Raw genomic sequence first — 15,111 nt, 5'->3', positions numbered from 1 at the left:
TTAGTTTTTACTGAAGCTAATCACACATCTATCCTATAACCAGGGAATCTCACCTTTTGTGTTAATATGGGTGCTCTTGTTCCCTGATAGATAAATACAAAGTTACTCATAAAAATTTTTGTTCATGACTCAGAAACCAGAAAGCCAGATGTTGTCTAGAATCGATAGTCAACTGTAGTAAATTCACATAGTTAGATCAGTGCATAGCTTTAAAAAAAAAAAACAGAACTATCGAGTAAACCTTAACTACACAAGTACACAGTTTGATTTCACATTAAAATATCTGTGTTGGGGGCTTCAGAGATGGCTCACCTTTTAAGAGCACTGGCTGTTCTTCCTAGCACCAACATAGGACCTCACACCTGTAACTCCAGTTCCAGGAGATCCTATACTCTCCTTTGATCCCTGTACTGCTACATGTCCATGGTGCATTTACATACACCAGGCATATATATATATATATATATATATATATATATATATATATATATATTCAATTAAAAATACATTAATAAAATAAAACATCTGTGTTGATAGATCATAAAATGGTGCTCCCCTTTAGATTACTGGTTGGAAGGAGAAATTAAGTCTTCTGATGTTCTAGAAATGGCCTGCATTCATCTGAGTGCTAAGTGATTGTGCACATGTAAGTCTTTGCCTGTGCACATGTATTAGTGTAGATGTAAATTAAGTATCCTGTACTTATCATCTGTGAACTTAAGTGTGTGAGATAAAACTGTCCAAGAAAGAGAAAAGATGTTATCAATTTAAAGAGAATACGATGATACCATCATGCCAGGATTTAAATAATAAATTATGCCTTCTCCCTCTAATTGACAGTTGTTAAACGAGCAAATATTCACTTATAAAAAGTTTCTGCTTTGAATTTGGTATCTAAGTAAGATACAGTGAGAATTTTGTTCCTATTTCTAAATTTTATGACTAGGTCATACACTCCTGACCTGTTCTTCAGGCTTGCTCTGGAAGAATTCAGTATTCTGCATTTTGGCAAATGATCAGTGTGAAGAACATTCCACCCTCACCATCGTCTGGTTTTGTACTCACCTAGGGCTACTCATACCCAGTGTGCCTCCGAGCAGCCAATTTAACCACAATAACTGTAGGGAATCTCAGAGTTATCTCAAGACACCCCAAGAGCAAATTTTTGGCACAAAAAAGATTTGCTCCAGAGGGACAGAGGGTGGGGATAATGGAGAAATATAAGAGATAGAGGGAAAAGGGGAAAGGAACAAAGGAAAGAGGGGAAGTGGGGCAAGGAAGAGGGGGAAGGGGTATTTGTCCTAGAGGTGAAAGGACTGCTTCTGGATAGAGAGGAGACAGATGTGACACACAGGAAAATGGCAGTTTATAAAGGTAAAGGGGGAATCCCCATGCTAGGATGGGGTGTCTAATTTTGATTTGACACATTAACAGGGGCAGTCACAAGTGGGATTTTAATTGCTGGACTTCAGTACTTTGATAGCTGAACCTTGGCAGTCAGCCTCGGGAGGAAGAAGTGACCAGATAAGGAAACAGACCTTGAAGGCTAGCTTTAGGAAGGTAATCCAAAGGTTCTTCCGCAAGGCAGAGGGAATCAGGGAGAAGGGAAAGGCCTGCCAGAGCCATGTTTGTCACGCTTGAGCTGGCCAGAGTCCCTCCAAAAAGTAATAGGCAGGAAAATCTCTGAAGTGTTCAAAGGAACCAATGTGTGTGTGTGTGTGTGTGTGTGTGTGTGTGTGTGTGTGTGCGTGTGTGTGTGTGTGTGATGAGCAAAGATATCTTTATAGGTAATAAAATTATAACCCTGGCTTGGGATGGAGGACACTCCTTTAGTCCTAGTTCTAGCCAGGCTGGACTACACAGTGAGTTCTGGGCCAGCCAATGCTACATAGCAAGAGTCTTGTTTCAACTCCCCAAAGGAATTATAATCCTAATATCTTCTCTTTATTGCCTAGCAGTACTTGGCCTTTATGTTTTTCCTGGAGCACGTACTCAATTATAGGTGAGGGAAGCGCACAGTGCTTATAGCATCAGTATCAAAAGTAGTCATTTTCTGGTTCAGTAAGTGTTTTATGCGTGTGGCTGTCGAGGGCAGAAGGTAATCTCAGGCATCATCTTCAGGAACACCATCCATCTCTTTTGAGATAGAGTCTCCCATAGGCCTAGAGCTCACCAGCAAGTCAGGATTTTCTTGTCCCCTCCACCCCAGTGTTAGTCATCACTCCTGGCATTTTTATGTAGATCCTTTTGCTTAAAGGTAACTGTTCTACTAAAGCCATGCCCTTCAGCCTAGGAATAGATGTAGGGTCCTTTCAGGCTTTACAGCTGCCAGGGAAATGATCCAGGAGTCCTCTACATTTTTACCCAAAGTTTTCAAATATATTTTCTTTGAAGGAAGTTTTGCTGTGTTTCGAATGTTTTCCACCAGGATTTACCACAGGGTTACAATTCACAATGTTTGAATTATGTAAAGCACTTGGTTTTAATTCTCCATGTGAGGAAGTGGTAGCCGGGGATGGCGATAACTTAGTAATGTTAAAGTGTTAAATAGAAAAGAAATTGAATTTTCTTTGTACTTGCATGGCTCATCCTTACAATATATATTCCCCCTATTACAGGATTAGCCTTGTATGATACTACTAGTCTTTGAAAGGAGGTATTTTTCTGAAGAAAATGCATGGAGTAGTTTGCAATGTCATATGATTGTATTCTGAACAAGGTATAATAAAAAGTGGAGAATCTGTGTCACTAGACGTGGAAAGGTTAGACTTGACTCCATTATGAATGACTGTGACAGTTTCTTCATCTTTCAAAGCTCACCATTTCTTCACCTGTGAAATGAGACTATTAGCATAATGGTTGCCATGCTGAAGAAATGAAATCAGCCATATAAAATCCTAAACTACGAGATGGATATGGCACTATTCTTTAAATTACAGTAAAATTGGAGGTTACAAAGATTTAGATTCTGGTTTCAAAAAATACTGTAGTCAAAAGCTCATTATAAAAATTTTCATAATGATGGTAATAAAAAAATGTGCACTTTAATGGGAAAGGGGTATTTTTCAAATTCCATAGAATAAAATGCTTTATTACTGTGAAGATGAGGGTGAATGAGTTTTGGAAGAAAGAATTCAGAGAAATGAGACATTATCATTACGCCTTTAGGCTCTCTGCCATTTGTAAAAAGCCTAAGATGGGAACCAATGATATTCTTCCACTATAAAGAAAATGAGAAGAAAACATCAACCGTGAAACACTCTTGCTGTAAGATTCAATTGCCTTTAATTGAGACTGAAAGGGGGTGGCAGACCATGTTAAATAATACCATGGAAACTGAATCAGAAAAGCTACACTGTGGGAAACTCAAGAGGAGAAACAACCAGTTTCTTCAACAAATGAATTGTAGAATAAAAAGGAGATAAAGGAGACTTTGGATGAACCTCAGTTAATGGGTGCATGAAGCCCTGGGTTCTATCTGAAATACTACAGAAACCACATGACTGTGATCTCAATACTTATAAGGTAGAGGTAGCATGGTCAGAAGTTCCAGGTCATATCTAGATACATAATTACAACACATTGTATATATGCATGAAAATGTTAAAACAAAATAATGAAACTTTAGTGTCATTTTAGCCTATTCTACTTCTACTTTCTACTCTTCAGCTCTGCAAAAGTCTTCTTGTAAATTTACAGTGCCCATTTATTGCTGGGGGCCGACTTTTAGCAGAAAGCGGCTATCAGCTTTACAGCCATCTTGAGCCATATACCCTGACATGTGACTTGGATTACAATAGCCTACAACAGCTGAGAACACTCCGATTATCTTGGTTTAGATACCTTGAGATTAAAGGTGCGTGAGATTAAAGGTGTGTGACTTAAGAGTGTAATTTAGAGATAAGATTTAGAGACAAGACCTAAGGGCATGATTAAAGGTGTAACTTAGAGGCGTGGCTTAGAAGTAAGACATATAAAAGGCAGAGGCAGACAGTAGACATAGCAGACATTAGGGAGACACAGAAGAGAGAAGGAGACACTTCAGAGAGTACAACTTGGAACTAGGAATTAGGTTAGAGAGAACAACTTGGAGTTAATTATTAGACATTAGGCACTTGGCACTTGGAAGAAGAAACTTGGAACTTGGAGGCACTAGGAACTAGGGACTAGGAACTTAGGACTTGGGACTTGGAGAGAGGAAGAGAGACTGAAGAATAAATGGTATTGAAACACATTCTGTCTGGTCTCCATTCCTCGAGACTGCCCTCAACTCTCTCTCTTGCTGAACCCCGACCCGCGGACTGGAGCAGCAGCTTGGGCCAGGATACAGTGGCCGCCCAAACGTGGGGCAGCCTGGGCCTCAGCATTTTGCTCAGGCCGCGACATTTTTGGCCGCCCGAACAGGGACTAGTGCGGTTCCCAACAATTTATGAAGGGAAGCATCGGTGTGGTAGACACATGAGGAGGAAGAATGGAGTTGGTGCTCTTCCAAGCCCCAGTCCCAGACAACTGCTACTGTTGCAAATGTCTCAATGGTTTCCTGGCCGACACTACTTTTAAAAGGCTGGATGTACCTGAGTGATTCAGGCCTAATGCAGTATAAAATTCGTCCTCTAGGGGGAGCATTTGTCAAAACCAAATACACGCAGCTTTTTAACTAAGGCAAAAGAAGCCTTAAGATACATAACAGATTTTAAAGGGTTGGGTGGGGGGTGGTGGGAGAAGAAAAATTGAAGTGACATATACTTATTTTTAAAAGATCCTGAAACTGGACATGGTAGTGCATACCTTTAATGCCAGCACATAGAAGGAGAGGCAAACAGACTTCTGGTGTTTCAAGTCTGCATGGTCTGAGGTTTCAGGCCAGCCAGAGTTACACAGTGACACCCTGCCTCAAAATAGCAATAACAAAAAAGTCTCACATTTTCTAGAGAACCCTGAAGGACATATACATGTAGATGACTTTGGTCTACCCAAAAAAATGCCAGAGAAAGCCCCTCTACTCTTACCTCTCTAATCGTGAGATTCTCCACAAGAAGTAAGGCAGCATCGTCAGTGGCGGAGCTAGGGGCCAAACGTGTACCTCAGTACTCCTCCACCCTGGATTGGTTCCAGGCATTTAGGAAACATTGTCCAATCCTGAGCTGACACCCAAACTAACCAATTAGACTATCCAGTGGCCACACACAACAGCAACAACAAAAATACAAATGCTAAAGACTAGTTGAGGAAAGTAACTAAACAAGCAACTACAATCTAAAGAAGCAGAAACAACATCCACAGTGGGGAAGGATATTATTTCTAGAACTGCCAAAACAGATTATTCAAATGTCTATCCACTGCTGTAGATAAGCGATAAAGCCCTTGACTAGCTTGTACGAGACCCTGGGTTCCACCCTGGCACTAAAAACCAAGACAAACCAAAATGCTGGGTGTGGCATGCCTACGTCACAGGAGGATCATGAATTCCAAGGAAGTCTGGGCCACAGAGAAAGTTGCAAACCAGCCTGAGCTACAAAGTAATACCTGGTCTCAAAAACAAAAAATTGGAACGAGGTCCACTTTTTAACAAAAAAAAAAATGTTGAGGCAATAAACAAGGACACATGATCTATACATGGGACAAAAAGAATAAATAAAAACTGTCTTTGAAACTAACTCAAAATCCCCTTCCTTTAAAACTAGCTCTCAAGGTACCAAAAGGCATTATGTAGGCTTCCAAAGTAGGGAAGTAAATCAACATTCCTACCCAGCTATGGTGCCTATGAACCACATCAACTAACAGCATGGCACAAAACCCATAATGCAGACCTTGGTGATAACCAGCAGTTCTCCTATTGGACTTAAAAACCTCTCAACCAATGCCTGTCTATATGTACAGCCCACTCCATCCCCAACACTGCTCAGGTGGCCAAGAACCTGAGTCGAGAAAGGTCAGGGACCCAGGGTAAAACCCAACACTACTGGTCCACTGAAGTTACATAGTGATGACTGCTAATAATGTTCTGCAATACTCATAGACAAGCCTCTTGCTCAGCCATCATCAGAGAAGCCTCCTCCTGCAGCAGATGGAAACAAAAATAAGAGACCCATGGACAGACATTGCAAACAGAAACATTGGATCATTCATCCCTAAATGGAATGTTTCCATCAAATACCTTCCCTCATGGCTCAGAAACCCTACAGAAGAGGCGGAAAGATTGTAAGAGCCAGAGGGAACAGAGGACACCCATGAAACAAGGCCCTCTGAATCAGCAGATCAATGCACACACATGTGAACTCACAGAGACTGACACAGTATGCACACGTCTAACCCAGATGGGGTACCAGAAGCTATCTCCAATTGATAACTATTCGAACGTGAATAAGTAGATCTCTCCAACAGAGTGTCACTGGGGATACAAACCACTCCATTCTTAAGGCCAGGCTCCGTGCCCACAGTAGATGAATAACACAAAACAAATTCACTTTGTGAGTGGCATTTTTAGAAGACTTTTGTCTCATGATGCTTTGTCAAGGCTTTTTATTTTTCCCTTACAGGCCCTTTGTGTATATACCATGGTCTCCAGTTTTTGTGTTTTTATGAGATTTCTCTGTGTGGGAAAGTGTGTGTCTCTGCATCTGCATGTGTTTCTTCAGCCTTTTCTTTGCCTTTTTTTCTTTAGATTGGCTGGTTGGTTCTGTTTTGGTTTGTTTATATTTTATCTAATTTTAATTGTTATTTTAGATAGCTATAAAGGGTATGAATGGGTAGGGAAATGGAAGATGTGGGAGGAGTTGGGGGAGAAAAACCATAATCAGAACATACTTATGAAAAATATTTTTGTCAATAAAAAGGCAAGTGAAATTCATATAGGATTCTACTGTCAATGAAGCTATTATTTTTATATTAGAACATGAAAGCAATTATAAAAACAATTGAAAAATCAATTAAATGTAGACTTCTAGTCTTTATTAACTTAAGATTAACTTTTAAAGACTGGAAGTGATCCAGTAAACATCAATGAATTTTATCCCTGTAAACATTACCCTGTAAAATAATGGTATATAGCAATATATAAGTGACTTTAGATTGGCATTTATATTGAATGAAAATAAAATATCTGAAACTAAACTCAAGGAGTACTAAAATTGCTTAATTTATCATCATATACTTATAAAAATAGAGTTACTCTAATTCATGTGCACAAATGTTCTAGCTGTGAATTTCAGGAATCAGAAGCTTAAATGCAGAAAGTTGTGACTTTCTGTACCCCTGGGTAAAATCCATGTCCCCAGGGTATTCCTTTTCATCAAGCACCCTAACCCAGGCAGACTCTCACTCTCATATTCTTTTTCCCTGTTTTGCATCACAAATAGCCAGAAGGACATGAGGAAATGCTTGACATCATTTGTTATTGAATAAACACAAGTGAAGACCACAATGAAATACCACTCTAAAATTTTTATCTACTATGTAGAAGCTAAGGAGGTACAAAGAGAGAGGCCTCTAAAACCCCTCAGAGACCAAATTAACTGCCTTCACTGTGCTCAGAACTACCCCTCAAGGCCAAACCCATAAAACCCTGGAGTCTTTGTGGAAAGACTTGGCAGGAGTGCTGGAAGAATAGTAAAACAGTTCAACTATGAAAATCAGCCACACATCATTAAAATGCTAAGGTACAAGGGGAGTTCTGCTTGCTGTCAGTCTAAGGAGAAGTTTGGGGACAAAAAGGATTCCACTAACGTTTCCCCAGAAAATTGGAAGAGGTGGGAGGAGGAAAAGGCAGCCAGAGGAGTTGGAAAACTATTGGTCTGCCAAAAACTCAAACCAGCTTAATCTCCATGGATGGCAAGGAAAATGCCTCCATTTCTAGGCAAGGGGCTTGAGCTCACTTGGTAAACAGCTTGCCAAGATGCAAGGCCAGGCTTTCCACCCACAGTACCACAGAAGCTGTGCACGGTGCTGCACATCTGTAGCACATCTGTACTCTTAGAGCTTTGTAGATTGGGGCAGGAGGATCAGAAGTTTAGTGTCATCCTCAGCTAACATAGTTCAAGATCAGCCTGGGAAACAGGAGATTGCTTAAAAAATGATACTGTCACTATTTCCCAATAAGGCTTTTCTTATATAAAAGAGACTTACAGAATCACAGTGTTCTGTAAGAACAGTCTTGGGTCCCACTACAGCCTAGGGTAGCTTTGTCATTACTGTGACAAAATACCTTAGGAAAGATCTCAAGTGGAGAACTTGAGTACAATTCTAGTTTCTTGCTTCTCACAAATTCAGACTAATTTCTTCATGGTTGAAAATAAATTGTGATGACAGGGCTTATGGATCCTTGGCCTGTAGCTTAGGTTAAGGGTCAGGCAGTGCTATGAATTGAGCATGGAATGTCTGGCCCCTCCAGCTCATACACTGAATATTTGGTGCTCAGTTAAGTACTGTCACCTTAAGATAGTGGAAAATTTAGGAGGTTGAGGGGTGCAACTGGAAGGAGTAAGTAGGTGACTATGATCAGACCATGAAAGTTATACCCTATGTCTCCTTCTCTGCTTCCCATAGACCACAAGGTGAGCAGCCCTTGCTTTGTGTTCCCACCTCCAAGTTCTGCCTTAGCACATGTGCAGAATCAAAGGAGCCTGGGACTGAAGACTGAAACCCTAAAACCCTGAGCCAAAACCCACCTTTTCAACCTCTTACTATTTACTCACACTCTTCTTGGAAATGGCTTTTCATTTTCCTGTCACTCTGCATGTTTTTAAGTCACTCAGATATAGATTATCAAGAGATTTACAATCATTTGTAAAATTGTTTTTTATTCACAGCAAAAAAAAATGTTTTTATTTCACAGCAGTATGTGGGTGTGTGTGTTTACACATGGTCCTGCTTTAAGTCCAGGCCTAGCTTAATTTCACTATCATAACGGTGTTACAAGAAACATGGAAATTCTTTTTTGTTGTTTTTTTTTTTTAAGTCAGGGTTTCGCTATGTGGCCCTGGCTGTCCTGTAACTCTCTCTGTAGACCAGGCTGGCCTCAAACTTAGAGATTCACCTGCCTCTGTCTCCTGAGTGCTGGGATTAAAGACATGCACCACCACACCCATTCTGAAGCATGAAAATTCATAAATTGTTAAAGCTTTATTAAAAGAAACTTTATTTTTCTTTTTTGTGAATTTCACATCACACACCCCAGTCCCACTCATCTCCCCATCCCTCCATATCTGCCCTCCACCTTTGGAACCTCTCCCACAAAAATAAAAAATTCTCACCATGGAAGCTGTACTGTGTCACAGTGTGTAAACCCTTTTGTCTAGTTTTTATTGTTCATTGCATTGAATCACTGGTCTGATTTGAGGCCTCTGGCTTCTGCTACACTATCAGTCCTGGATCCTCACCAGGACTCCTGGATAGCCTGTTGTTACCCTGTGCCATGGATATCCTGTAGTTTTGGTTCTGCCAGACTAGTCCTTCACAAGCTCCAGCAGTTCATACATGGGGTAGATGTTGGGGTAGGCCAACTCAAAGCACAGGATCAGGGCCCAGGTGGTAGCTGAGCTGGCCAGTCCACCAGCTCTCCTGTGCCACCAGGTCCAGGTCTCCCACTTTACCCAGGTGAGGGCAAGGTCGAACTCTGTCCAGCCCTCAGACATCAACATAGCCCCAGTTGGCAGCCCAGACCAGGGACATCTGCATAGCCTTTGGTGATAACATGGGCCACAGATCCCTGCTGTGGCAGGGCCATAGACCCAGACAGGACCCCCCAGTGTTATTACTGGCTGGGACTTTGCCATGGTCTCGGGTAGCACGTCAGGCTGACCCTCACAACCCTTGTGTCTCCAGTTCTGTCTCTCTTCATATTGCACAAACCATTCAGCTTCTCTCTCTCCTCTCTCCACCACACAGTTGCTCGTCACAGTGATGCTTGCTTGCCTGCATGGCATGGCAGAAAGGTTGAGGGTTCTGGTGTCTTCTAGGAAATTCTTAATTTTGACATTCGTTTTTCATTTATTCTATGTACTTGGTTCTGAAGCTAAAAACTCACCACTTAATGTAAGATCATAAAGATTTAATCCTGTTTTGTCTAGGAATCTAATAGTTTAAGATCTCACCTTTAAAAAAAGTAACATCAATATGTCCCTACCAAAAAATGATCTTACATTCAGGTTTATTTTATTTTGTGCAAATTTCTACGTAGATGAGAGGTCTTGTCCAGTCAGCTTTTGCCTAAATAATTGTGGTACCTAATAATAGGTTGACAGCCTTTGCACTCCTGGGAGCTATATATACTCCATTACACAGGGATGGGTGTCAATGCCTCTTTATATCTCCTTAGCCCTTAGCACCCAGAGGACTCGTCTCCATTGCACCTGGTTAGGGTAAGGAAAAATTCTTCGGGCTATAAGCTCTTGATCGCTTATTCCCCCAAGATGGAGTTTGCTTGATCGGGTTTGAGTTCGAATCTTATTTGGTACTACATTTAATCAGCAAAAGGCTGTTTCATATTATTAATTTAAACAGGGGGAGATGTAGGAAGCTGCTGTTATCTGCGCAGTTACTAGGCAGATAGGCTTCCTTAGTCACTGCCAATCCCGAGGCATGTGGTGAGCGAACAGCCAACCAGAAGTGAATACGTCACTCTAGACTGTACTTAAGCCATGCCCCTTCCTCAGCTCGACCCTTCCGCGTCTCTCCGCGTTTCTCCACGTGGGTGATAAAGATTAAAAAGCCTCGTTTTGCAGTAACTACCTGATCTCTGCGTCTCGTGATTTCTCCGGGGGGCGCGTTAGACGGCATTATATAGAAACCAAGCCAGAATCTTTTGAATTGGGATATGCAGTTATCCCAGCACCATTTATTGAAAAGACTATGACTCAACCCCACTGAGAATTCTTGGCAACCATGCTCTCAAGTCACATTATCCTAAAGCTATGTATTTATTTCTGAATTCTCAGTTTTACTTCAGCGATCTATATCTGTTCATTTTTTGTGTTTGCTCATGCATATGCACATGCATTCGAATGCCTGCAGGGGTCAGAAGAGAGTGTCTGGAGGTACTGGCAGTTGTGAGACACTTGATATGGATGCCGGGAACCAAACCCAGGTGCTCTGCAAGAGCAAGTGCTAAGCCATCTCTCCATTCCTAATCATCAAGCTGCGATTTTAATAGACCCCCAGATCTTAGCCCAACTGACTCCATAATGGAAGTGCCATTCAGGCTGTAAAACACAACATGTAGACAATATTTTTCAAACAAATCTCTACTTTTCTCCATCTTCTTGCCTTGTCCTTCTTACACCCCCCCAACCCGCTAACTTCTTTCTACACTCAATTTACATGTGACCACTTGTCCCCTTCCCTCAACCATTTTTGTTCCCTGTATTTGATCTATTTGAATTTTAAAACCAACCTGTTGGTTTCCCTAAGTGCCAGATGGGATTATTTAAAACAACAATAAGAAGAACAACAACAAAGATTACATTAAACCATGGAAGACCATGGTGAAATTTCCTTAACTATATTCAGTCTTCTAGATGAATATGAAATGTCTCTGCATTTATTAGATTGTCTTTACTTTTGAAAAGAACATTTTGACTTGACATATTAACTGATTTTGCAATGTTAAATTAACCTGGCATCCCTGGAGTGAATTATAGTTTGTCATGGAATATAGTTAATTCTTTTCTGTACAGTATATTGCTAAATTTGATTTGCTAATATTTCCTTGAGGTTCTTGGATGTAGACTGACATCAAGATTAGGACACTGTTAGAGTTTAAAATATTCTTTCCTTTTCTGTCCTCTTTAAAATATGTATTTATTTTTATATGGGTGAATGTTTGCCTGCACGTATGTATGTGTACCACATGCATACTCAGTGACCAAGGAGGACATAAGAGGACTGCGGGTCTCCTGTTACTGGAGTTGCAGATGACCATGATCCTCTGTGTAGGTGCCAGGAACTGAACTTGATGTACGTGGTGGCTACTCCTAATTGTCAACTTGACTACTTCTGGAATTAACTAAAAACCCAGGAGCTAGACACACCTAGGAGTGATTTTAGCTAGCTGGATCATCTGAGGTAAGAAGATCACCTCAAATATGTCCCATACCTCCTCGTGAAAGCCAATATATATAAAGGACAAGAAAGAAAATGTTTTGCTCTGCCTGCTTGCCCTCACTCTCACTGGCAAGTTCATTCGTTCACCAGTATTAGAGCTTACTTCTTCAGGATTCTGGTCTCTTTGAGACATCCAGCCTTGTGGCGTGAACTCCTGGACCCATGACCTGTAAACCACTCTAATAAACCCCAAATAGATTCATTCTATCAGGTCTGTTTCTCTAGAGAACCCTAACTAATACAGTACATTAAGTGTGACTGTAATCCTCTTAATGGATTTTTCCTTTAATAGGTAGTTAGTATCCTTCCATACCTCTTCTGATTACTTTGGCTTAAAGTCTGTTTTATCAGACATTAAAACAGTTATACCTGCTTGCTTCTTAGATTCATTTACTTGAAATCCCCTTTTTCCCACTCTTTTACACTAAGGTGATGTCTGGCCTTGGTGGTAAGGTATGTTTTTTGAGTTCAGCAGAAAGATGAATCCTGTTTTCTAATCCAGTCTCTATGTCATGTTATTGGAGAATCGAGGCTATTAATGAGCAGTGCTTATTAATTTCCTTTATTTTTGTTGTTGTAGTATGGGAACCGTACCCCTACCCATTTTAACTAACTGCTCTAGGATTATTTATTCCCTGTGTCCTCCTAAGTGTATGCTTCTCTTTAGTGTGAAGTGAAGGGTTGTTTCTAATGCCACCTGTAGGGCTGGATTGGTGAACAGGAATTGCTTAAATTTGCGTTACTGTGAAATGTTTTTCTCTCTCTGGAGAATGGGATCATAGTTTTGCTGGGTATAGAAGTCTATGGTGGCATCTGTGGTCTCTGGGAACTCAGAACATCTGTTTAGTCCCTTCTGGCTTTCAGAGTTCCCATTGGAAAAATCAGCTATTATTCTCAATGTAGATGTATTAAACACAAGTTGTTTAGTAGTGACGAAACAAAATTTTACAACAAATTTTCAGCAAAAATGGATTTTCCCTGATATGGATTTTTAAAAAAAAAAATTCAGAAATACTCCTGAAGGTAAAACTAAAGATAGTTTATTCAGGCCTGGCCATTTAAAATCTGAATATATACATAAATACATACATACACATATACATTCAAATATAGTGCTTTCAGGAAATTAAACAAATAAAATGGAATCTCTTCATCTTTTCCCCTCTTTTCCCTCATACAATTACTGCCAATGCAGGCCCAGATAGTCATCAGCTTCTTGGTACTCTAAGAGTCACATGTGTTGCATCCTATTATTTTCTTAGAAAAGCAAAATATCCCCAGGATTTCAGAGATTGCAGAGTATTCTGTATAAGTATGTCTGAGGAGTAACTTAATTTATATTACTTGTTCTCTTCCACTAACATAGCAGGCAAAAACACAAAGCAAATTTCCTACTAGAAAGCAGATGTGTCTCTTCATGAAGGCAGAATTGTCTCTCAGTGAAGGCAGAATTGGATGATGAATAGGTTATTTTTCATTAGTAACCTTAAAATCTGAATACTAAAATTAAGTTAGTAAACACGAAGGCTCTCCTGAGCCCTGGAGAGAAGGCCAGTCTTAGTGCTCCTTAAAGATGGTAGTCAGCTTGGAAAATGGATATGGAAACTCATGCTGAACTACTTAGCTTCTCGAGCAGTGAGAAATTTAGTCCAGCATGGTGTTTGTTTGTGTCTGTGTCCACCATGTGGTTTTCTCTGTTTTGGATACAGAAGAATGATGGATACTACTTTTTATGAAAAGTTTTAAGCCTTGAAAACCCTCTGAATATAAATAGTCCAAATACCAGTTCCATTTCTTCCCCTGCAGGTACAAAAAAGGGAAAATTACTTATTGAACATGTCTACTTGTTTCCTACTTCCTTTTCTTTCCTCAGAAAAGTTTACATCATCCTGGATGCACACTGAAAACAGCTTAGAAGGGCTAGGTTCATGATTAGAACTAACTCACTAAATTAATCAATGCACTAAATATTACTTTAATTATATTGATGAAACATTCATCATAGCAAAGTACTATAAAATGGAAAAGCTCCAGTATTCTCATATGCTAGAAATTCAGTAACTCAAATAAAGAACACAAAAGATACTATGTCACTCACTGTCTATGCTGTGTACACAGGATTTCTAGGATAATGAAAACACTGTTCACAGTGTAGTTACATCAGTTTCAGTTTAGATACACACAACTGTACTATTGTATGAGACAATGAATGATCAGAATAGCAAGAGTCAAACTAGGAAGAGTTATATCCTAGACACAATGAAGGTCTATTCCGATAAATCTGAATAAAAGTTATTTGACTGCATTATGAAAGCAAACATTTCATTTTCACTTTTTGGAAGCAGTAGGGGTGAGACTAGGGAAAAAGAAAAGGCATATAAATCTCTTGTTTAAGCTACATAAAGTTCCTCTGTGAGGAAAGTAAGTTTATTTACCTGAATAGAGCTCAGGTGTACTGTCATTTCTTCTGGGCTCTCCTTAAAAAGGAAATGAGGAATCATAGAGATGAACACAGTAGGTTAACAAAAGTCATCAGATAATATTCATGGCTCTTCCCACAATGATTCATCTGGCTAAGTTCTATTCCCACCATCTGCCTGGGACTCCTGAATAAACACTATAACCCCTGCATTTCCTTTTTCCTAAAAGCACAAAGAGGAACAATAAAGGCATAGTGGATAGCTGAGCTTCTAAATTTAGCTAATCTAAGATGATGTTCTCTTTTTATTTCGTACACAATCATTAAAGTACTGGTGGGTGTTAAAAAAGACTTTTTCCCTAAGAAATGTGGTATTTGAATTTCACCTTAAAAGAATAATACCATTTTCAGTTTTCCGTATTGCTCAGTCATCTCCAGCCTCCCGGATTTTATTGGAGTCCATTGTAATAAAGTGTGGCTCATCTCTAAGTTAGTTAGTTAGTTTGTTTATTTATTTATTTACTTATTTTGGTTTTTCGAGACAGCTTTTCTCTGTGTAACTCTGCCTGTCCTGGAACTCACTCTGTAGACCC

At 39.9% G+C, this 15,111-nt stretch overlaps 1 protein-coding gene across 1 annotated transcript in view; it reads right to left on the bottom strand.

Annotated features, from left to right (window-relative positions):
• Window positions 1-13,123: 13,123 nt before the first annotated feature.
• Window positions 13,124-15,111, bottom strand: part of Cenpi (centromere protein I) — a 54,059-nt gene continuing 52,071 nt past the window's right edge. The window contains exons 21-22 of the mRNA XM_034485321.2: window positions 14,535-14,576; window positions 13,124-13,899 (exon numbers count right to left, since the gene is read on the bottom strand). Coding sequence (XP_034341212.1) covers window positions 13,744-13,899; window positions 14,535-14,576 — 198 coding nt within the window. The 3' untranslated portion in view covers window positions 13,124-13,743. The remainder of the gene's footprint in view (window positions 13,900-14,534; window positions 14,577-15,111) is intronic.

This window comes from Arvicanthis niloticus, chromosome X (genome assembly GCF_011762505.2).
Source record: "Arvicanthis niloticus isolate mArvNil1 chromosome X, mArvNil1.pat.X, whole genome shotgun sequence".
In the NCBI taxonomy this organism is placed as follows: Eukaryota; Metazoa; Chordata; class Mammalia; order Rodentia; family Muridae; genus Arvicanthis; species Arvicanthis niloticus.
Note: the sequence above shows the minus strand (reverse complement) of the source record. Positions and strands in the feature narration are given on the sequence as shown.